This window comes from Pimephales promelas, chromosome 4, assembly GCF_988280905.1.
Source record: "Pimephales promelas chromosome 4, fPimPro1.hap1.1, whole genome shotgun sequence".
In the NCBI taxonomy this organism is placed as follows: Eukaryota; Metazoa; Chordata; class Actinopteri; order Cypriniformes; family Leuciscidae; genus Pimephales; species Pimephales promelas.
Window position 1 is genome coordinate 17,877,351 of NC_142772.1, and position 24,884 is coordinate 17,902,234.

At 38.1% G+C, this 24,884-nt stretch overlaps 1 protein-coding gene across 2 annotated transcripts; it reads right to left on the minus strand.

The window, feature by feature from the left end:
- Window positions 1-1,422: 1,422 nt before the first annotated feature.
- Window positions 1,423-23,254, minus strand: lix1 (limb and CNS expressed 1). Of its 2 annotated transcripts, XM_039669046.2 has the most exons (6): window positions 22,931-23,248; window positions 18,618-18,781; window positions 7,503-7,643; window positions 6,823-6,918; window positions 2,709-2,786; window positions 1,459-2,436 (listed from the first exon to the last, which is right to left on the minus strand). In XM_039669046.2, exons 1-6 carry the CDS (start codon window positions 22,971-22,973, stop codon window positions 2,059-2,061), a joined length of 900 nt encoding a protein of 299 aa, XP_039524980.2. In that variant the 5' UTR covers window positions 22,974-23,248; the 3' UTR covers window positions 1,459-2,058. The 2 variants fall into 2 exon arrangements, with proteins under 2 accessions (XP_039524981.2, XP_039524980.2); XM_039669047.2 differs by lacking the exon at window positions 6,823-6,918 and having other exon boundaries at window positions 1,423-2,436; window positions 22,931-23,254.
- Window positions 23,255-24,884: the final 1,630 nt, after the last annotated feature.

Sequence of the window (24,884 nt, forward strand, 5' to 3'; positions counted from 1 at the left end):
TAGCAACAACTGTGATGGAAAAACATAATAATAAAGTTGAGGAAAACAAGCGCTATTGTGGCCTAGTTTTGTGCACATCTTTGTGTCCATTCACTTAATTTGTCATTTCTGACATTTTTTACTTGGTTTTAATTGATTTTCGGTCAAATTTAAAGTAGTCAAAACCAAATTGCAATGAACTTATAGCTTGCATTTTTTTTTTATGTAACATTTTGTGTACTTCTTTTAATGTAGGGGTAAGAGCAGGGCTCAATCTAATGTGGGGCTATTTGTAACACACTTGTTTTAAATTCACATATGCAAGCTTAACAAAATTGAGGGTATTTACAATATAGTTGCCATTTTAACACCATATAGAGAAAAAATGCAAAAAAAAAATCGACTTTTGGAAGATATCACTGCACAAGTATAACCATGGCTAATGTAAATTTCTTACTTGCATTAATTTTTAATGTTTATATATATATATATATATATATATATATATATATATGAAGAGTTTAGATGCAAAAGCCTCTAAGTGCCATTTGAAATTTTCTTCTAGAATGATGATTTTTATCAAGCTTGTATATTTAAGTTCAGTGATTTCACTTAAATGGCAATGATATTTACCTATTAATTGTTATTTAAGTGAAATTACTGAACTTAAATATACAAGTTTGATAAAAATCATCATTAAAGAAGAAAATTTCAAATGGCATTTAGAGGCTTTTGCATCTGAACTCTTCATATATATATATATATATATATATATATATATATATATATATATATATATATATATATATATATATATATATGTATACGTATAGACAGATTTGATACTATTTTAATCTCCAATCTGTTATTTAACAGATGAGATTCTTTTCTTATAAATTCTATTGAAAAACCATGAGAAAAGGGTGAATAAAGCCTGGGAGTCGAAGTTCAGAAATTATTATTTTTATATAACTTTTTGTGGTGTGTTTGTTGTCAAACTCAAACTTTTTTTTTTTAATTATTACAAAATGTTGTTATTTTATATGAAAAACTTGAAAATATTTTAGTTTGTCTTGTACATTTTTTGATTAGATCATATAACATTTTAAGCTGTCATATGGTCATGTTATGGGGCATGTTGTCACATTTCACTTCCATTATTTTGGGGGTAAATCAAGAAAAAAATATATGCACTAAAGAAACAAAACCACATAATTGTTCTAGACGTGTGAAATTAATGCAGGAAAAAACAAATACTCTGAACCAAAGTAAAACTAAGTAGGTTTACACAAACTGAGAAAGCCAAAAAGCGTTAGGTTGTACTCCGCTCTCACCTTATCTCAAGAAAATATGGTGGGTTTTTGTACTATAATAGCTTGAATAGTGATGTTTCCCCCCAGTCCATTTGTTGTTTGTATAGATCGATATTATGGTCAGATATACCATTGAAAAATGTAATGTAAACATGTAAAATGTAAAAAAATCACCATCAAAAGGTGCATAAGAAATGCTGTTATGCATTGTAGTCCTCACAGGAAGCCATTTAATCAAAACATTGCAGAGATACATCTATTCACAAATTTCTTCTGCAAAAGATTAGGTGTGTGCATTTGTTTGGAATAAAAAAGGAGCTAATCACAGTTCCAGTCAAGGGCGTTTAATGAATAACGATAGTGCGTTTAGCGCTTTGTCCTGTTCAGTTAGGAACACGGCTCTTCATGTTAAAAAAAAGTACAGAAACAGCGCCCTCTACTGGTAGACTAGCAGAATAACAAAATGACGACGATGCAAATGTCCTTGTGCTACAACAGATAGGCCTAGCTATAGTCTCCAAAGATCTATAGAAATTAAACACCTGCATGTTTATATTTTTCTTAAATTATTACTTGTACAGAACATCTACTGTCCTTTGTGTTTCAACATGTAGCCTAATGTAAATAAAAATACATGCTAAAATCATCTAATGTTATGAAAGAAGCCTGAACAATGTATAATGATGCGCCACATGAAACACTTAAAAAAAAAAAAAAAAAACATTAAAAAAAGTCCAATATGTACAGTATATTCATTGTATATAGCTCACTCCACTGATTCTCCATCACTCCCCTGAGAGGGAAACTGCCCGTGCTCTGAATGATCAGTCACCTCCAGACAGAGTCCCTCCTGAGCATAGTACTCGAATTCAGTTTCTTCTCTCCAGGACATCTCTTCACTGTGGTAGCCCTCCAGATCCTCAGCATTAGCGTGACTGAGGGCTAAGCTCAGGATTTCTCTCTTCTCCTTGTAGAAGCGGAGTTCCCTGCCCGTTCTCCTGGCCTCCGCCAGCTCCTTCACGGCCAGCTGCAGCTCTTGGGATAGCAGACCGGAGGATTTCTGCTCTTTCTGTAACCAGTCTAGTGCCATGTGGCTGCGCGTACGCTCATCCAAACGCTGCTGTGAGTAATAGTGGATGACGTCCTGTAAAAGAGACAATTAAACAAGAATGAGAAGATTTGACGTCAAATTGACAGCATTTGGATCTGGGACTTGAGAACAGGCTTTTTTACTGGGGTCAAATAGCAAAACTCAGCAACCTCATATATAGCTACACACTAAAACACTCAGAGCACCTTTGTAACTTCATGGAAATGCCCTGGCAACCACCTACAGCACCCTAGCATAATGGTGGTAAACTACAGCATTACTCACATTTTCTTCAGAAAGGATTACAAAAAGCGAGTTATTCTTACCTGACGGCTACATCTCATCTCCCGAAATGCCTTCAGAGTACCATTCCAGTGCAACAGTTGAAAAACTGTCATTATTTCCTATGAAAAAAAATAAATGTATTTGAAAACAGTCAAAAGACTAATTCTACAACTAAAAGGCCTAGTTTGTGTTGATGTGTAGACATAGATACATTGCTGGAAGCCAGTGATCAGTTTAAAAAAGTTTTAAATATGGATTTTTTTTTTAAACATTGCTTCAGAAAGCACTAACAATGGAGTTTTATGGATTACCAGCCCATTCTCACCCCCAAGGCGTCACTTAACTGACGCCTTGGGAAGCATTTGGACATGCTTCAAAATCTGACGCTTTAGGCGCCCTTTAGCGTCAGTTAGATGACGCCCTAGGATCGCGTGTACCCTACCCCCCAACGCATTCTCACCCCAAGGCGTCACCTTTGACCATGCTTCAATATTTGACGTTTTAGGCGCCCTTTAGCGTCACTTACATGACGCGATCCTATGGCGTCATCTAACTGACGCTAAAGGAAAGCGTCAGTTAGAGGATGCGGTTAGGTTTAGGTCTGGGGTGGGGGTAGGGTACACGCGATCCTAGGGCGTCATCTAACTGACGCTAAAGGGCGCCTAAAGCGTCAGATATTGAAGCATGGTCAAATGCTTCCCAAGGCGTCAGTTAGGTGACGCCTTGGGGGTGAGAATGGGCTGGTTACCCCCACACCTAAACCTAACCGCGTCCTCTAACTGACGCTTTCCTTTAGCGTCAGTTAGATGACGCCGTAGGATCGCGTCATGTAAGTGACGCTAAAGGGCGCCCAAAACGTCAAATATTGAAGCATGGTCAAAGGTGACGCCTTGGGGTGAGAATGCGTTGGGATTACATGATGGATGAATGGATGGATGTGTTTTTTGTAGCTTCAAGAAGTCAGGTTCTACTCACCTCCCCCCTATAGACCATTTTGCTAGATGTAAACAACACTGGTCCAGAAACACTTCTGGAACAGTTTTCTTTATTTCACATGTAAAGAAAACATCTTAAAGATGTTTAACTTTTTGATTCAGTTTTATATTTTTTGTTGGTTGTATTTTATGCCAGCTTTTATGTAGTGTTAAAAAACTGAAACAGGAAGTGCTTCTGGACCAGTGTTGTTTACATCTTGCAAAATGGTCTATAAAGAGCCTGCATGATATTATGTAATACAACTCCGACTCTGTTCGGTTGAAAGAAGAAAGTCGATTGGTGAATTTAGTCGGGTTTAGTGAGTAAATTATAGAATCATGTTTGGGTGAACTATTCCTTTAACTTGTCAAAGGTATTTGAGGCAAAATTTCAAAGAATTAGAACAAAGCGTTTAGGTGTTCACCAGAACTTAGAGGCCTATAGAATTTGTGTTGATGTAAATAATCAAATTCTCAGAGACATCATCTCATGATGTTTATTTTTGAAGTGTGTTGATCATATTTAACATATTACTGTGTCTAAGCAGATGTGTATTGCTTTAGCATTTTTTTCTTCACTGATGTCATACTGGGGATTAGTGTAGACGGAGTGTGAAACAGAGCTCCATTGTGCGCACAGTGTGAAAATTATCAGGGTTTTTTTATGCACATGAATTTGTACTCATATAGGCTCTAGAAAGCATTCACGAGTAGATTTTGCTCAGCGTTTGTAAGAAAAAATGGTATCTTAGTTTTTCATCATGAAGTGAAGAAAGCAGCTATTTGTCGCGTTTTCACACGTTTGACAGATGAGCAGCATGAGTAAAGTTTGGACCGAATACAAATTATTTATAGCGTTTTATAGCAGCTACTATGAAATATGTGAAATATCAGCCTTATTATGGAGTTTTCATTGTCTCAAACTAGCTGAAGCTTTCAAGTTTCAAAGAGGACACCGTAGTGCCATAATGTGGTTCATATAGCCTACATGTTCCAATTCTAAATTCTAAAGTTATACAGTATAATTCATTTTGTGTGAGAATTTAACTGAAATTTAAAGGGATAATTCACTTTGAAATTAATTTTTGATATCTTTTAGCTTACCTCAAGGGCATCCAAGATGTTGGTGTCTTTGTTTCCGCAGTGTTTTCAATTTTGACATTTTTCAGTCAAAACCGTTGTTGTCTATCAGTCATACACTGGAGGCTAGGGGGGTCCACCAAAAAGCATGCACAGAGAAGTCAAAATTAAACATGATTTAATGACTCGTAAATGTAAGTACACATTGATGGCCTAAGACACGAAACGAGCGGTTTGTGTGAGAAAACGAACAGATTTATATCGTTTTTACCTCTTGTAATCATAGCCATGACAAAATGATCTGACTGCACGGGCGCTTCGGTCTGTGCATGTGCCGGAAGTGATCGCTTGCGCGCCTACGTCACTCTTTGTTAATACAGAGATTTCGGAAGTTTTAACCTTTCACTAAACATATTTAGATATACGGGAAACCGCAATGGAAGACGATTTCGTTATATCTAAATATGTTTAGTAAAAGGTAAAACTTCCAAAATTTCTGTGTAAATATTGAGTGACGTCACACGCAAGCGATCACTTCCAGCGTAACATTGAACTGATTCAGTTCGGTTCATTTGGACATTGCACAACTGATTCAGATCACTTGGACGTCAATGTGATTACACGAGGTAAAAACGATATAAATACTGTTCGTTTTCTCACAAAAAACGCTCTTTTCTTGTCTTAGGCCATCAATGTGTACTTACATTTACGAGTCATTAAATCATGTTTAATTTTGACTTCTCTGTGCATGCTCTTTGAGGTGGACCCCATAAACCTCCATTATTTTGAGTGAAAAATATCAAAATTGAAACTACTGTGGAAACAAAGACACCTACATCTTGGATGCCCTTGAGGTAAGCTAGAACATCAAAAATTAATTTCAAAGTGAACCCTTTAAGTCAGGAACACTATTAGGGTGAAATTCTCACTATTAACTAGTTGCTTTTTAACAAGCATAAAACAAGGATATTGGGTGTTTATTATTAAAGCAAATATTAATGACATATTTCTGCATGACCCTAATCTGCATCCATTAACCCAATACCTAAAGTTAAACGCTACAAAAAGTACCTTATTAACTATTAATAAGCAGCACTAAATTAGGAGTTAATTGAGGCAAAAGTCATAGTTAATGGTGAATATGTGAAGAGTTCAGATGCAAAAGCCTCTAAATGCCATTTGAAATTTTCTTCTAAAATGACCATTTTTTATCAAGCTTGTATATTTAAGTTCAGTAATTTCCCTTAAATGACAATTAATAGGTCATCTTCATTGCCATTTAAGTGAAATTACTGAACTTAAATATACAAGCTTGATAAAAATGATCATTTTAGAAGAAAATTTCAAATGGCACTTAGAGGCTTTTACATCTGAACTCTTCATGTGTTCCCCATACTAAAGTGTTACCTTTAAGCCATTATTCACAGATAATCTTCCCTTCCCGTGAACTGTTAACTAATGTAAATGGAACACTGACCAATGACTCATGTTAGAAATCATTATAATACACTGATTTGGTGCTCAAGAAACATTTCTTATTATTAACCATGTTGAAAAAAAGTTGTGCTGCTTCAAATTTTTTTAGAAACTGATACATTTTTGTCAGGATTATTTTGTCAGATAGAAAGTTCAAAAGAACACCATTTATTTGAAATAGAAATCTTTTGAAACATTATATACTTCAGAACCATTATCTTTTGATTCATTGAATGTATCCTTATTAAATTATTAATTCCTTTATTAATTCCGCAAATGTTTGAATGGTAGTAAATAATAATTCATTCAAATGATCTGATTCAAAATAATAATTCTCTGATGTGTCATTTATCAAGGCTGATATTAAGTGACTATCATTGAATAACATGACTTCTGAAAACTTGGAAGTCACAGTAGTAACATGGTGCTTTTGTATCCTATTTCAATTCATTGTCATTGCATGGAAAACTGCATCTGGAACATCATTCAAAATACCTTCTTTTGAAGTCATACAGATTTAAAATGAGTTCCAGCTAGACCAGCAGCACCTAACCAGCATAAACCAGTCTGGACAAAGCTGGTCTTTTCAGAAGGGTAACATAGGGCAGTTTCTATTTTTTCTAACCTGAAATTCCAGCATGGTTCTCCCAATGTTCAGCTCCAACATGAGGCAGTATGCTCCTATACTAGTACTGGGGTCAGATGCATCTGAAATGTTACCCTGTGAACAGTGGGACACAATGACTTACAGACGTGTCATCACTCAGCGCGAGCAGACACAAATACAGAAGGAGGTCTGGGTTTCATTAGACACCCCTTTTCTTTGTAATTCAGCCGGAGCAACTTGTCTTTATTGTTGGAGGAGAAAAGGCCAAGACTGCCGAGGATAAATGACATGAGACTGAAGGGAGACCACACATGCACACCTACACACACACAGAGAGAATGTGAAAAACTTGGCAGCTACTTTCAGGTTTGGGGTTAGGGAGGGTGGCATGACTTTTTTCTTTTGGTACAAAGCCAATTTATCATTGGAATTGCTTCTCGGCTCTTAATTTTAAGGAATAGAGCCAGAGCAAGGACATGGTTATATAACTACAGTGGGTGGCCATTCCGTTCTTACAAACTATGTTTGGAAAGCTTTAGTGCACAAAGAGTAATCTACAACTGAGCGAGAATGTACCAATGAAATGTGTAGCTATACTGTTAAAAACATATATACTAGACAAAAAGTCCGAAACATCTTGTAAATCTCAGCAGTGTAAACGGCAAACTGTTGATAAGCAGCTTAGTATTGAGACTCACGCTAGTGGTGCTGACGGCTTCCTTCACGCTGCGTGATATGAACTCAGGAGTGATGCGGCGGCAGGGCAACTCATTAAACGTGGAGTTCATCAGAGCGATACGAGCTGCATCACGTCTGGCCTCTGCTTTACTGTAGCAGTACTGTCAGTGAGAGAGAGGCTTTCAGTTCATCATCATCAGGAAATGCTGAAATATGATCATTTGCACTGATTGGGCGGTCTTTAGGATTTATTTTATTTTTGATTACACAAACACTCTAATTGGACTTCAGAGGAATTGTACACCCTGAAAAAATGATACAGTCACAATGATTAACATCGAGGAGGTCATCAGTGAAAAATGGCATACATTTCGGTCCATTTCTCACAAAAAGCTACTGTTTGTCTTCATTAGACTAACAATGCAGCATGAGTTGTGTGGGACACTTTTTTATTTGAGCAATCAGCTTGGTGAAATTAAAGGGGCAATGTGTTGGTTTTTACTTAAAAAAAATCTTTAAGATAGAGTCTTCATTTGTACATTTATGAGCCAACCATAATGTAATAGAAAGAATGACACCTTGACTGTCCACCACGGTTGACTCTGTCAGCCTGTTGGTTCAATTGTGTGAGGAAGAGTCGGGTCTGAATTGGCGTGAAAATCCACAAAATGTGACATCATGCACATTCTTGTCTACTTGGGCTTACATCCACGGCAGCCATTAGTAAGCAGCAGCAATCGCAAAGATCGTAATCGGAAAGATGCAACCAGCCTCAAGCACAATCCAGATACCCACGGAAACTCCTTGTTAATAATAATAATAATAATAATAATAAAGCCTCATCTAGTGGCCAACACGCGTGTGCACCGAGAACGAGCATGAGACTGGCTGCAGTTTCTCTAATGACCACTGGTGTCAGTAACTTTCCAATGCTCTTTTTAAGGTATAGGCTACATCTTTGACCAGTGTTTACCGAGCTTGATGATCGAATGATCCGGAAAATAGTTCACAAATATATTACATTTTTTAAAAATTATTACTGCCTTTAGTTATTATTTTGGAATTAATGTAAAAATGTAAAAAAAAAAACAACAACAAAAAACACTAACTTGATGTATACTAAAATCTATATAACACTTTTGCTGATAATTTACTCACCCCCATGTCATCCAAGATGTCCACGTCTTTCTTTCTTCGGTCGAAAAGAAATTAAGGTTCCCTTTCGAGGGAACTCTACACTGCGTCGAGAATCGACACTTTGGGGACGCTCCCTAAGCGTGCGCCTCTGAAGTATGAATGAAACTAATCCAATCCTGATTGGTGTTGCGTCGTGACGTAACATGTGACGGCATACCCGGAAGTATAAAAGTGACGTTGTCACAACACACACTAGCTTTCGCTCTTCAGCAAGCGCTTTATGTTGAAACTGTCTGTCTTATTTGGTGTTGTTTGTCACTCAGTTTGAACTGGGAATGGCCAGCGAACAATTTAAAAACATGTGTGCATCTCTGCCCTCGTTATGTCACAGGTGGGGACGCACATGCTTTGTGTGTAAATTGTTTGGGAGCGCAGCATGACTTGTGCAGACTGTAAAGCACTTCCTATTAGAGTGCTGCGCTCCCGGCTGGCGTGCTTTGATGAGCACGGTCAGGCTTGCGTTCCCTGCGTTTCTGGTCCCGCGTCCGTTGAGGCGGCGCGGCGATTGAGATCGTGGGGTTCACAGCGGGATCTTGCAGACGAGAATGAGACTGCTGAGGCACTTTCTCATTCATCGTCTGATGATCCCGTAGCCCCTGTGAGTGGCGCAGAAGTCCGCGCCGCGGCTTCTTCTGACCACGATCAGGTCCCGATACTCAGGCTCTCTGCTTCCAAGGAAGTAGACGTGCTCAGTATCGATACGGATGACCGTGAGTTAGGCGCGCCAGTTCACGGCCAAGCATATGAGGAACTGGTGAGGTTGTGACTCGTGCCGTGGCCAGACTGAACTTCAGCTGGCCACAAAATGAGGAGGGAACGCAAGTTTAAATAAATTGCGTTTCTTGCGGCACGGGTCACAGCCTCAGCGCCGGAGTTTGCCGTTTTTCCCCGATCTCCACTAAAAGATCATGAGATCGGGGGATGAACCGCATTCGTCCCGTGTTTCCAAACCCAGTGTCCTAAATTCTTGCGTTTGCCGAGGCAGCGTGTAGATTACGAGTCTACTCTGCAATAAAGATTCTGTGACTGCAGCGCATAGATTTAAGGTCTGCATTGCAATACGGAAACTTTGACTCGGATCTCTCGTTTGTCGAGGCAAATTTTCTCTCGTGAAAATTACGAGTCTCCTTTCCAATAAGGGAAACTGGCCTGTTCTCCGGCGCTGTAACTTCAATCGTCGACAGGTTTAGGAATAAATAAATAATATATATATATATATATATATATATATATATAGTAAATAAATAAATATATATAAGATATATATATAAAATATATATGTTGTCCCGCCGTTTTGAACGTTTCGGGCTACATCGATTTCCAGCGAACGCACACTGTGTCGTTCACCCCGACTGTGGTCACAAAATTTTTCTCGACTTTTTCCTGCCGGTCATCCGCTTCAGGGACTCGAAAGACACCCGAGGTCGGTCTCAAGGGGCTGGTTCCCTTAGTAGATTTTGCAGAATGGCTACACCTTCCAATATATCTATATGGGGCCTGAATATTTTTAAACAGGAAACGATGTATGTTGCCCGCCGTCAGCGACGCTTCGGGCCACATCGGTTTCCAGCGAAAATATTATAACGAAGCATCGTTTATGGTCAAAACATCCATATCGACTACAGCCTGCCGGTATTCCGCTTCAGGAAGTCGAGAAAGATGCTCTCGAAAGACAAAACAGAAAAAAAAAAAAAAAAAAAAAAAAACCAGAGGCCACTCTCCAGAGGCTGGTACCCCTAGTATATTTTGTAGAGGCATGGTATCATCTTCCCAACATATCTGCATGGGTCCTACATATAATAGAATCAGGGTACAGACTGCAGTTTGCACACCGCCCCCCAAGTTCTCTGGGGTGGTACAGACTACAGTGGTCCCAGAGCAGGCTCAGGTGATGGAACAAGAAGTTCAAACTCTGCTGCTAAAGGAAGCCATAGAACGTGTTCTTCCTTCAGACAGGGGGTCCGCGTTTTACACCCGGTACTTTATAGTTCCAAAGAAGGATTGGGGGTTAAGGCCAATTCTAGATCTCGGGGTTTTGTACCGATCTCTGAATAGGGAGGTGCAGGTTCGAACGGTTAACTCCAGTAATCGTGAGTCAGATCAGAGGACTGATTTGTCACGATAGATCTAAAAGACGCCTATTTTCACTCCATCCTTCCATGTCACAGGAGATACCTGAGGTTCGCTTTCGAAGCTTACCAATATCGGGTTCTTTCGTTCGGCCTAGCACGCTCTCCCTGCACATTCACCAAATTTATGGATGTAGCCCTTGCTCCACTGAGACTTCAAGACATCCATATATTGATTTATCTCGACGACTGGCTCATTCTGGCTCAGTCTCGGGAAATGGCAGTTCGGCATCGAAATGTCGTCCTTGGCCACATTCTGAAATTGGGGTTGAGACTCAATGCAAAGAGGAGTGTGCTAGAACCATCCCAGTGTACGACATTTTTGGGAGTCATATGGAACTCGATTACGATGTAGGCACGTATGTCTCCCGCACGTATCGAGTCAATTTTGACGATGGTATCCAGGGTAAAGCTAGGCCAGGCCATCACTGTGAAGCAATTTCAAAGAATGCTGGGCCTCATGGCAGTGACATCCAACATCATTCCTTTGGGGCCTGCTACACATGAGGCCCCTTCAGTGGTGGTTAAAGACCAAGGGGCTTTCTCCCGAGGGAATCCGCTTCGTATGATCAGAGTAACGCGCAGATGCCTTTGTTCTCTGAGAATATGGAAGAAACCTTGGGCCAGTGTTGGGAGTGTCATGTCGCCGGGAAACCGTTTCGACAGACGCCTCCCTCACTGGCTGGGGCGCGGTCATGGACGACCGTTTGCCAGGGGTCTATGGCAGGACCATCATCTTCTTGGCATATAAACTGCCTAGAGATGATGGTTGTGTTCAGGGCTTTGAGGAGCTTCCTCCCAGACATCAAAGGTCACCACGTCCTAGTACGGTCAGTGGTAGCCTATCTGAACCGACAAGGGGGAATCAGATCGCGCCCTCTGTGCAGACTGACGCATCAGATTATCCTTTGGTCCCAAGGGAAAATACTCTCTATCAGAGCAATGTATATTCCGGGGGTTCAGAATCAGGGGGCAGACATCCTGTTGAGAAAACCATACTTAGCTCTTGGGCTCCATCCACCAGGAGATTATATGACCTCAAGTGGAATGTGTTTGTCACTTGGTGTAGAGAACTTGGGTTAAATCCAGTAAACTGCCCGGTGGCTTCAGTTCTGGGATTTCTCCAAGATCGTTTCTCTAAGGGTCTCTCCCCGTCCACGCTTAGGGTGTACGTGGCTGCCATTGCGGTTTTCCACGCACCGTTAAGTGATGGGCCTCTGGGGAGGCACCAGTTGGTCATTCGGTTTATCCTTGGTACTTGGAGGATGAGGCCGGCAGCCAGGTCCAGGGTTCCTGCCTAGGACCTGGCAATAGTTCTGGAGGGGTTATCCAAAAGTAGAGTGCCCCCTTCGAACCTTTAGAGTCGGCTTCGCCTAAGGACTTAACACTGAAAATGGCTTTTCGCTTAGCAATTACCTCACTTAAGAGGGTGGGAGATTTCCAAGCCCTGGCAGTAATGCCAGCTTGCTTGGAGTTTGCCCCTGGCAGAGTGAAGGCCTTTTTACACCCGAGTCCGGGCTACGTGCCTAAAGTTCCATCGAATACGGCTCATTCTATAGTCCCTCAGGCATTCCATCCTCCACCTCATGTGTCGGCGGAAGTGGAGAGGCTTCACTTGCTCTGCCCAGTCAGAGCTTGAGCTTGTACCTTGAGGGGTCCTCTTCTTGGAGAAGGTTGGAACAATTGGACTAGTATGTTCTGGGTCACCTAAGAGGGGGCTCCCGGCAACCAAACAAACTATTAGCAACTGGATCGTCCAGGCTATTACTGAGGCTTACAAGGTGCGCGGTTTGCCTTCACCTTTTACCTTGTGGGCACAGTCAACTAGAGGCATGGCTTCCTCTAGGGCCCTTCTTTCGGGAGTACCTCTTCAGGAGATCTGCGAGGCAGCCGGCTGGGCTACCCCACATACTTTCATAAAATTTTACAGTCTCCACCTTCCCAGTACACCCGGTGCACAGGTGCTCAGTCCTTGCTGAGTGCCTAGACAGTTTTACTCCAGGACAGGCCTATTCGGTGCGTGGCCTAGTGGGCACTCGTTCCCCAAAGTGTCGATTCTCGACGCAGTGTAGAGTTCCCTCGAAAGGGAACGTCTCGGGTTATGACTATAACCCTTGTTCCCTGAGAAGGGAACGAGACACTGCGTCGTTCTGCCACGCCCCCTTTAGGCCTTAGAGCGTCTTGCTTCATCGCGAGGCTAGTGTGTGTTGTGACAACGTCACTTTTATACTTCCGGGTATGCCGTCACATGTTACGTCACGACGCAACACCAATCAGGATTGGATTAGTTTCATTCATACTTCAGAGGCGCACGCTTAGGGAGCGTCCCCAAAGTGTCGATTCTCGACGCAGTGTCTCGTTCCCTTCTCAGGGAACAAGGGTTATAGTCATAACCCGAGACGTTTTTCACATTCCAGGATTTTCTCCATATTTGCTCTGTTCTGTGATGAGCGTTCGTGACTCTCCTGTTCAAACTTGTTCATCAAAGTGAACAAATCTTTTTTTCGAGTCGATGACTCGAAGGGTCCTAAGACCCTTAATCATCGTCTGGTGTCATTTAAAGCTGTTTGAAGCTGCACTGAAACTCTCATTTGTACCTTGAACCGTTTGGTTCCCAATGAAGTCCATTATATGGAGAAAATCCTGGAATGTTCATCAAAAAACTTAATTTCTTTTCGACTGAAGAAAGAAAGACGTGGACATCGTGGATGACATGGGGGTGAGTAAATTATCAGCAAAAGTTTTTTTTTTTTTTTTTAAAGTGAACTACTCCTTTAAGTGTGTCAAGTGTTATGTTCAGTAATTTTCTGTTTTCGTGGACTGTTTGTTTTCTTTTGTCAGTCTTCCAGATTCCCGCCACTAGTTTGTCTCCATGGTTACCCATATAAGTTTGTTTGTTTCAGCTGTGTTCTATAAATCATCTTGTTTGAGTTTCTATTTAGGTTGTACCCTCATGTTTGGTCTCTCTTGAGTTTACGTGTGTTGCCACCATCTGTTTGCCTCTTGGATATTTGTAATTAAACTTATGTTGAAACTTCATTCTTCTGTCTTCATCTGTCTGCCTGCCCAACACTATCTCACGACCAATTCGTACGAATTTGACGCATGATTAAAAAGTGGCTAATTCGTACTAATTCGTACGACCTCACTCGTACTAATTCCTACGATTTGTCTAAACCCACGTCTAAACCCACGTGATGGTTAGGTTTAGGGGCGGGGTCAGGGGTAGGTAATTCGTACGAATTCATACGAATTGGCCAATTCGTAAAATATGTACGATTTTGCTAAATGTGAGGTCGTATGAATTGTTACGAATTAGCCACTTTTTAATCATTCGTCGAATTCGTACGACTTGGTCGTGAGATCGGGTTGGCCTGCCTGCAACCAGTGTGACAAAATGTAACTGGGACATGAATTTACATTTAAAAATTGTACGATTTGTCTAACCCCAGTGAGGGGCATAGGGGCTGGGTCAGGGGTAAAACATCTGTACGAATGTCATAAAATATGTACGATTTGGTAAAAATAAGCTCACCTTGAAAATATATACGAATAGTCGTGAGATCGGGTTGGGTTGTTGTCACTGATATACTCCTGTGTCTCAGTTTAGTTTAGTCAGTCGCTTTAATGTTTGCGTTCAGTTAGTGTTTTCTCTTACATATTCCTGCATGTGTTCTAACTATTTTTGGATTGTAAACAAAGTCTGAGTAATTCTCCTTTGTCGTGCTTGCTGACCATAAGTGTGAAACAATATTCTACCAAGTATTTCATTCTGTATTTATTTAAGATTATTGAGATTATTTGTTTATTTGATTATTGTATGCATATGCTTACATGTTTTTCCATCTCAAGAGTAGCCACATTCATTATCATTGCATGAAAAAGAGCAGCCAGTACAGCCTTCAGAATATCTCCTTTTATGTTCCATGCAAGTAAGAAAGTCGTACAGGCTTGGAACATGTAAAATTCTATGAAAACAGAACTTTCATTTTAGGCTGAACTAATCCTTTAAGTTAAACTAGTTCACAAAAATATGTCTTAATCACAGAGCCATACAGAATGCTTAACCACATCACAAGATTATTTTAGATGATGTCTGTGAACCACAACTGCAGAGATTAATTTCTGGATTTGTAATATTTCTGAAAACCTTTATGCAAAATAAATATCAGGCCATTACATTTACAAGCAGTGTTGGAATGAAGATGGAATTCTGAGAATTGTTAAGAATGTTTTGAGGATATAAAAAGAAACCCTTAGCTCCAATGATCTCTGTGATCTACTTGCACACAATGCTTTTGGGAAATGCATCCCAGGTCTTTGATCTAAAAGCAAACTCCTGTTGGAACCAAGCTCCTTTGTGAATGTCATCATCAGTATGGTGTGAGAGTATTTCCCATGTGCTCAATCCCTGATCAATGATGATCATTTAGACAGTACTATCATTGAAGTGGCGATTCCCTGGTGTGCTTCGTTCTCTCCAAAGAGCAGCTGAATTTTCCACAAATAACAGTAATTTCGAATAGAATCCATGGTAACAACGTCAGAGGTTTAGATCCTTTTATATGGGCCATTGCAGTGGTGTTTTTCATGCATTATGTCAACGTCAGATAGGTTTTTCAAACGAAGGACTGATGTCATATTCTTTATAAAATACCCCAGATTCCCCTAGTTTATTTTCAAATGGTTCAATCACAGGAGAAGAAAAAAAACACTTCAGAATAACAAGATCTGTTCCCAATCATATCAAGCACTTCACATTGACAAATGAACAAATAAACTCATTTATTTTCAAGATTAATTTCAAAGAACATTCCATTTCAACTGAAGTAAAATGCCACACACTGATTTGCGGCTGGCAGGAGTAATTTAGCAAATAAGAACCACCTGTTGGCCCTCCTCATTTTCACACAAGAGCCTCTTCTTATGACTGAGCCGAATAGCCTACTGATGAGTTCAGAAAGACTCTAGACCTGATTTAATAATGGAATTTAACCCCTTTGCTGTCACCCCCCTTTTTGAGAATGAGATTTTAACTTGTGGTAATGTTGTGTGTTGTGCCTTGTGTTCTTCTGCTGGCTGTACAAATAATTGTCCTTCGGGGACAATAAAGTAACCTTTGACCTTTGTAATTAGATGGTTATAATTAAACAAAAAACACTTCAAAAAATGAAAGTATGAAAAATGTATGGAAGTTTAACTTTACAGTAAATCAAATATACTGTACTTTATAGTTTTTATTTTATATAAAATATATATTTTACAAAATATTTTTTACTCTAAAATTACTATAAAATCAAAGCCAAACACTTCAAAAAATGAAAGTATGAAAAAGTTATGGAAGTTTTACTTTACAGTAAATCAAAAATACTGTACTATATATTTTTTATTTTATATAAAATATATATTTTACAAAATATTTTGTACTATAAAATTACTATAAAATCAAAGCCATAAATCTAACCAAGTTATGTTCCAAGTTTGAAGTTGATATCACAAAATATCAACTTTTATATCGATTTATTGATATAAATATATATATATATATATATATATATAATATCGATTTTGTTTAGGCGTAGTACCAAAATAGCCACCATTGAAATCCATTCAATTTAGTTGTATACATTCTGCCTTAACAAATTAATAAATTTCTGTCCAAATATCACTTCTGTCACAAAATTTGGGACTTTGAGACACAGACCTTTCTGACAATATATGTTTGGTCAAGATTAGAAAACGTTTTGATCATAAAATGAAATATAATGATGCCCAAAAGGGGAGGAGCCTGATAAAATAAGTACCATTTCTATGATAACGCAACGTTCAATTATAAAACTGGTTTCACATGATGAATTCTGAGTTTAAATGGTCCAAATCAAAAAAGGCAATAAAAAAATACAATATTTTAGAGAATAATTTATTTATATTATCGTTTTTAGATGATAATATTATACTATTTTTTTTTATTGAAAAATACTACATTATATTTGAATAATATGTGTTTTATTATGAACTTTTAGCATGAAAAAGTTTCAATGATTAAAAGTGGGTGCATGGACTTTTTGTGACAGGTCAGAATGATGCAGATTTTTTCCACTCTTGTCATTAATTCATCAATTACTCTTCCTACATAATTTGTAACACAAAACAGGGGTAGAATATCTATTTAGAAGTCTTAGGCCTTTCCAATTATAATTTGTCATAATTAGATTAGGATTTAATAGAAATATAGTGAAGTAAGTTTAGGCGTTCCAGGACGGTGACAGTTAAGGAATTGTAAAAAAAAAAAAAAAATTGAAGAGATTTAAAGTAATTTGAAATGAATATTTTTCTCAAAGTTTTTAAAAATTAGAAAGGGCATAAGAAAGGGCGTTTGTAGGGTGAAGTCAGGTAAAGTGGGACACTTTTTGGTAAATTGCATTTTAAACAACCTACGTCAGTTAGAATGTATTCAAATTGTATTTGTTTTGTTTAAATAGATTGTAATTAAGGCCACTATGGTGAATTTTCCCCAATTTATGTATTTATTAACAAACTGTTCATCTTTAAACAACATCTGACAACCTCTTCAGAAACTGGAAGCACTCAGGTTGAGTGGGACACTTTGTTAGGGAAAGTGGGACACCATATTTTATGGTTAAAATGAACATGGAAAAATACAACCCCCAATTCCAATGAAGTTGGGATGTTGTATAAAACGTAAATAAAACCAGAATACATGCATTGAAAATGTGTGCGCATTATGAAGCGCAAAATACAACAATGGAGACCTTCAATCAATTAATACTCGGAAGCATTTTTTTTAAAGAATTTCTGGAACTAATGCAAATATTTTAACGTTGTAAACTTCTCTCAGCATTGAATGTAACTTTCATTAAGCCTACATCCATTTACCTGAGCTGAGAGCAGGGGCTGGCGGTAGCCACTCACTAACCCTTTCTCTCACCTTTTCAGTGTTGATTATGGGATGTTCCATGCCCTGGTTAAATGCCCTGGTGTCCTTCAGTCACCTCCTGCTCCTATTCTTCAATAGCCCCTGCCATTCTCTCTTCACTCCACTGATTTAGTTGTTTTTTTTTCCCTTTCCTACTTTGCTGTCTTTTCCTTTTCTGTAGCCTATTGCCCTGTTCTGTCCTGTATTGCTTTCTCTCTCTCTCTCTGTCCCTCTCCTCTCTGTATGGATTCCATATTGTGTCTATTGAAGTTACCAACCTAAACAGACACATTATTATTACTTATAACTTTAAAATGTTATATTTTGTTCATGAAATGGCTGCACTAAAACTGTCCCACTCAACCTGAAATGCACTGTCCCACTCAACCTAACACGGTCAGGTTGAGTGGGACAGTGCTTTAAATCTAATTTTCACAAATATTTTATACAGTTAGATGTTCATTGTTATTAATCTCTAATACACATACAGTATAAATGTGTGTAAAAGCAAAAGTTTTATTGTTAAATCATAAGTGACAGAATGATCAACCTTATTATTCTAAAATAGATTTACACTTGCCGGGTGGCTTACCATGAAGTCCCAGGAGTCAAGCAATTTTTTAAAAAACAAATCTGGACCACATCTGTGATGTCACACCAATCACAAAATGTATTTCATATCCAATAGACATTCAGCTACAACACAGTAATAGTTGTTTTGATTGGCTTACAAAATTAACCCTTTACAGTACCAAAAAGCTTAAGTGTCCCACTCAACCTGATGTCCCACTCTACCTGAATTCACCCTATATATTTATCCAATACAGTACATGCCAAATAAAAATGTGGAAGTTCAATTTCAGTTCACTTACCTTAAAATTTCCAAAGCAGCTGCCACCTGGTAAGGTGACGTAGCACGTGTAGGGAGGGCTTGGTGAGGGAATGGACTCATAGACTATCAGATTCTCTGTCTCCATCATCACACCTTTCACTTGTTTCTGCTCCCAAAACTTGTGAAGCATTCGCACAACATTCACTAAGCAAGAGCAGGAAAAGGAGAATCTTTAGAAATTAGATCACATACATTTTGATGTGCACAATATGCACCACTAAAGCGCCATATAGGACGCTTTTGCAAAAGCGTAAATATCCAACGCACATGGCACCCTTTAACGTGAAATGAGACGCAGATATATTTGGGCAGAAGGCGCCCCCTAGTGGTCTAACCCTTACCCTACACCATACCTAAACTTAACCATAACCGAAGCGTCTCATTAGATGTTAAAGGGTGCCATGTGCGTTGGATATTTACGCTTTTGCAAAAGCGTTGTATATGGCGCTTTGGGATGAGAATGCGTTGGTAAGGAAGTATGATTTCTCTCACCCAAGACATAGTGACTTTTACAGTACAAATGGTTTATTCTATCACCTAAGAAAACTTTATGCAGACAAAAAAAAAAAAAGTCCCCACAAGGTAAAAAAAAAATTACTGTTTTTTTTTTTATACTTGTGGGGACATGTAGTCCTCATAATATTGGAAAAATCAGGTGCACACACACACACACACACACACACACTTTGGGTTTCCATCTTTTATGGGGACTTTACATGGGAGCCCGTTATAACGCGTTGTACATAGACATAGCGGTTTTTATACTGTACAATATTCTATCCTCTAACTCTAACCCTTCCCCCTTTTCTGTGATGGAACAAAACCATCACAGAATACTTTCTGATTTTTTACATTTTCAAAAAAACATGATTTAGTAATTTTAATATGATATAAGCAGTTTACACACACACACACACACACACACACACACACACACACATATAAAACTGTCATTATTTAATCACCTTCATGTTGTTCCAAAACTGAATTATGTTCTTTTTCTTCTGAACACGAAATAATTTATGAAAAATGTATTGTATTTACATTAACAACATTGTCTTGAAGAAGCTCATATAGGTTTGGAACGAGTAAATCATACATTTTCATTTATGAGAGAAGTATGCCTTTAAGATGATTTGTGATGAATGGGCTGTATGCACGCATAAATTTCGCATTTGACGCAAGGATGCTCGTCCATTTTCGGTTGTGGAGATTAAAGTGGAGGAGAACCGAGGAAAACGGGATTATGGCAGAGTCTTCAAAATGTACTGTCCTCCCGTCTTTGAAACGAAACGCACATACGTTTAGATGTAATTTTATATAGTTATGTTTATTTAATATAATTTTAAAAAGAAGCATAAACACAACGAGGGGTGCCTGTTTTATCTGTTTTTGTGACTAGCGTTTCTTTATTATAACCATGGAGTATAAAATTCACTATAAATTCTCGGTATGGGCTCTATGCACGGCGTTATTTCCGGTGAAGCATTAGGGATGCTCGATAACTTCCGCCGATCATAGAGTCCAATGCAATACCGAGAATTTATATTGAATTTTATACTCCATGGTTATACTAATGAAACGTTAGTCACAAAAACAGATAAAACAGACACCCCTCGTTGTGTTTATGCTTCTTTTTAAAATTATATTAAATAAACATAACTATATATAAAATTACATCTAAACGTATGTACGTTTCGTTTCAAAGACGGGAGGACAGTAAATATTGAAGACTCTGCCATAATCCCGTTTTCTCCGGTTTTCCTCCGCTTTAATCTACACAACCGGAAATGGACGAGCATCCTTACGTCAAATGCGGAACTTATGCGTGCATATAGCCCATTGCATTGGACTCTACGATCGGCGGAAGTTATCGAGCATCCTTACACCTTCACCGGAAATACCGCCGTGCATAGAGCCCATTCAGTACATTGAGTATTTTATTTAAATCTTGTCTGTTAGTATTCAATCTTTTACCTCCCAGGTCACTAATAATTTGCAGAGGTTCAGTTGTTTATAATGTCTAAGAGTCTAAGTGGTTACATATGAGGTTTTTGACTGCTGTGTTTGTTGAAATTGTGCCTGTTAATCATACAGGGTTAAGCAGGCTGGAATGATGTGTGAAGGAGCTGGGAAAATGAGACTGCAGGACTAAAGCTTGTTTTGGACAAGGAAGGAGTCGGTGAGCATTCGTTTGTGCATGTGGTGCAATTATATTTAGGGAAAAATGTGTGTATAAAATCACATGTTAAAAATTGTGTAAAAAAATCATGTGTTGGAATTGAAAGCTAAAGTCTTGTACATTTAACATTAAGAATGTTTAAAAGCATAGTTAAAAGAAATGTATTGTAAAGCTTTAAACGCGTTAAAAAGCTGCTACGGTTGAAATCATTTTAGCGGTGCTTTAAAAGTGTCTTTATTTGAAAAGTGTCCTCAAAAATTATGCTTTATTATGGTTACTTGGGTTTATTATGTGTTTTCTTGATTTACTTGTGTTTGTGTTTAAGGTTTTTACCTGCTTTTGACAACTTTCGAATAAAAGAAAAGAAAGAATTGATTCCTGGTCATTGAGTAAAATCCAGTCCAAACCTTCAGAAGCAAGCATACCCTTTCAAGTGGGGAAAACTACATTGGATAAACTTCACTGAACTTGACAAACTTAATTCAGACAGTTTTATATGGCTACATTTTATACTGATCTATAGCTCTGATATGCAGATCTAAGTCACCCGACACGTTTGTCGTAATCGTTGCAACAGGCAAATGTTATGATTCATCATTCAGCATTTACATTGACATAAAAGACTTTTCTCTTTAATGTACACTCAAAAATAGATTCTGGAGGATGAATAAACAATGAAAGAATTTAAAATTAACAATCGTAGAGAAACCAAAATATAAATATTATTAATCATTTCATGTTAACTTAGTCATTTCATTACTTAACATTTTAACGTGTCACCATTAAAACACAATTGTTTACCTTCATGTCAGTCTTTCCATTTAAACCAACATCCACTGTAACATTAGTGTGACGCCTGTCCAGCATCAGCACATGGAATCATTTTCCTAGCAAAACAAACAGGTGTCCATGGACACATCAGGGAGTTGTGGTGTGATTTCTGTGTTTCACACCCACAGTAAGTGCAATGTTTGTGCAGTCTTGCTTTAATCAGCTCACGTTGTATAAAACACACCCCCTCTAAAGGGGTCAGCAATAATATTAAGAAGGGGAACCAAAGGTATATTTTTGTAAAAAACACCATGAATGTGGGAACACAGACTTGTTTTTACAGCGTGAAATTTTCCAGCTTTTTGTTTGTTTGAAAGAGTCAGCTGCTGCGAGCACCACCCTGCCTATGTTTGTGGTTCAACACACACTACGTGAGTGTTTAATTCCAGTCTCCTGGTGTATGAACTGCCTTGTTTCAGCTGAAGTGGATCAGAAACAAAAGCTGTGTCTGTGAATGATTGAGCTTTGGTTCAATCAAATGATTGACTGTATTTCATCAAACACCCCTATCATCTAAGTGTTTTTTTCACTGTGATCTCCCCTGACTAGTTGCTAAACATTGTTACTTTTTGCAGTATCAACCAGTTAGGGGGAGCCTATAGATAATAGGCAGCATATAAGGTCAACGTTCAGCACAGAGCGCTATACCCCAATATAAAATACAACTAAAACAAATGTAAAACTGCACTCTTCAACAATATTATTTTAAAACTTTGCCCACAATATTTGAATGTTTGACCAAAACACATTAAATAACCACACAGTAATATTGTGTTTTACAATTGTTGTATTTTTTTTTTTTTACTATATTTTAAAATAACTTATTCCTGTGATGGCAGAGCTGAATTATCAGCATCATTACTCAAGTCTTTAGTGTCTCATGATTCTTCAGAAATAATTAATATATGCTGATTTGCTGCTCAAGAAGCATAAATGCTACTTGCGAAATAATTGTCATACTTTTTTTTCAGGATTCCTTGATGAAAATAAACATTTATTTAAAGATTTTAAAAAAATTATCTTCATTTATTTGAAATAGAAATGTTTTGCAACATTATAAATAACTTTACTGGCTTTTTTTTCTATTTAATCACAGGATTTTTACTAAATTGTCATTAGCAAGACTCAAACTTTCTGCACTTAAAGGATGAATACATATCCTGAGCCTTTACATTTTTGAAACAACAGGACAAACAAGTCCCCCCTTCACAGTTATGCGATACTGCATTGCTTCTTCATGACAGTGAAGTACATCTACACTTCTGCTAGGTCTTACTCACAGTCTTTGAAGGTCCTATCATCATCAGAATCTGGTCCAGACATGATTTCCAACTACAAGTCTCACACGTCCTACAGCAATCCCCCGTCTCCAGCTCTCACATGCTCGACAGAAGTTCAAAACATCAGTTAAGCTCCAGAAAGGGTGAACATGTGGAGGTCCCCTATTAGCATTCTCGTCTCTAGTCCCAGAGCTATCTGTGGAGCCTTATTACGCCGGCCCCCGGGGGTTCTCTTCAGTGGCTGGCCCACCTTTTGTCAAGGGTTGAACTAATTAGCTGTGAGGTTGGTTGTTGCACTGCACTCCCTTATATTCACACACTCTGTCAGCACATACACACTCTCACAGCCTGTTGCACACTCCCACTCGACTGAGTGGAATAAGCCCTGGCCCAGGAATGCAACCCCCTTCTCCATTCATTCACAGCATGCCTCTGCCTTCTCCTTCACAACACTCTTTACTTATGCAGTGCTCAACATCTCACTGAAAAAAACATCCAAGATGGACAGCAGACAACTTCTGACGGTTTTATTGACCACTTTAATAGCTGTTTAACTTAACAAGATCCTGAAATTGGTGGGGAACAAAACATTTTAAATGCAATTAAATAGCATTTATTTGCAAAGAGACTCTCCATTTGTCCTTGTAACAGTAACCCCAAAATGGATGGACACGTTAAATGATAGTTCACCCAAAAATGAAAATTCTGTCATCATTTGATCAACTTTATGTTGTTCTAAACCTGCATGAAGTTCTTTGTTTTGTTGAACATGTATTTTAAAGAATGTTGGGTAAAACTAATGGTCCGTCTAATAAGTAAGTAATGCAGGGCTAAGGACTACATTAACTTCAGCTGCTACTAACTAATATAGAAACAAGCTTAACTAATCAGTAAGTAATATCAATTTAGGAGATAAGTTCCGTATTAAGCAATCAATCATAACTTAATGAGATTAGACTCACTATTAACTAACTGAAAAATGATAAAGTACTTTATTGTGTGTCTGAGACATAATCAGTTATCATTTTGACTTAAAATATAGTCATAAAATGCATCGCTAATTACTCAACCTAGTTACTATGCAGGAACTACTAGTGATTTAGACCATTATTTTAAAGTGAAAAACATCTTTATCACTTTAAAATAATAGTCCAGATCACTAGTGACTCTTAATGACTTCAAGAGTGAGGTACTTGAGTCAGTGACGTGTTTTATGACCATATTCTGAGTAAAAAAAAAAAATACTATCTTCAAGAACTACTAAATAAATATTGTTGCTTTAACTTAAAAAATTAAGTAACCTGGTTGCCTGAAAACTTTAAGTTGATTGAAATGGAAAAAGTGAGTTAATACAATGAAGGTGATTAATTTAATCATCAGAAACTCAAAATAATAAGTTATCTGAACTAAATAAATTATTAAAAAGAAAAATGTTGTGATAACAAATCTTGAAAATTATTTTTAAAGTGAAAAAGATGTTCTTCACTTTAAAATAATGGTCCAAATCGCTAGTAGTTCCTGCATAGTGTCTAGGTAACACTTGAGTGATTAGTGACGCATTTTATGACCACGTTGAGAGTAAAAAAATACAATTGCTAACGTTTTAATACTGTAATTAATGTGTCTACAAATTATAAACCATTAATTAGTAATGCTTTATCATTTTTCATAATTAGTTCTTAGTGATGCCAATCTCATTAGGTAATTATTGATTAACCATCTTAGTGCTAAATTCAATATTACTTACTGATATAGTTAATAGCTGAAGTGTTAATGATCTACTCATTAGTCCTGCATTACTTACTGCAAAGGAAGTAACTAATTATCTATTAATGACACACTGAATGTTGGTAACCAAATAGTCAGCCCATTCTCACCCCCAAGGCGTCACTTAACTGACGCCTTGGGAAGCATTTGGACATGCTTCAATATCTGACGCTTTAGGCGCCCTTTA

Coding starts and splice junctions, on each gene's coding strand:
- lix1 (XM_039669046.2), bottom strand. CDS start 22,973: ATGTCTGGACCAGATTCTGATGATGATAGGACCTTCAAAGACT. Junction 18,782..22,930: donor TGATAGGACCTTCAAAGACT/GTGAGTAAGACC, acceptor GCTCTTGCTTAG/TGAATGTTGTGCGAATGCTT. Junction 2,787..6,822: donor GAACCATGCTGGAATTTCAG/GTTAGAAAAAAT, acceptor TTTTTTTCATAG/GAAATAATGACAGTTTTTCA.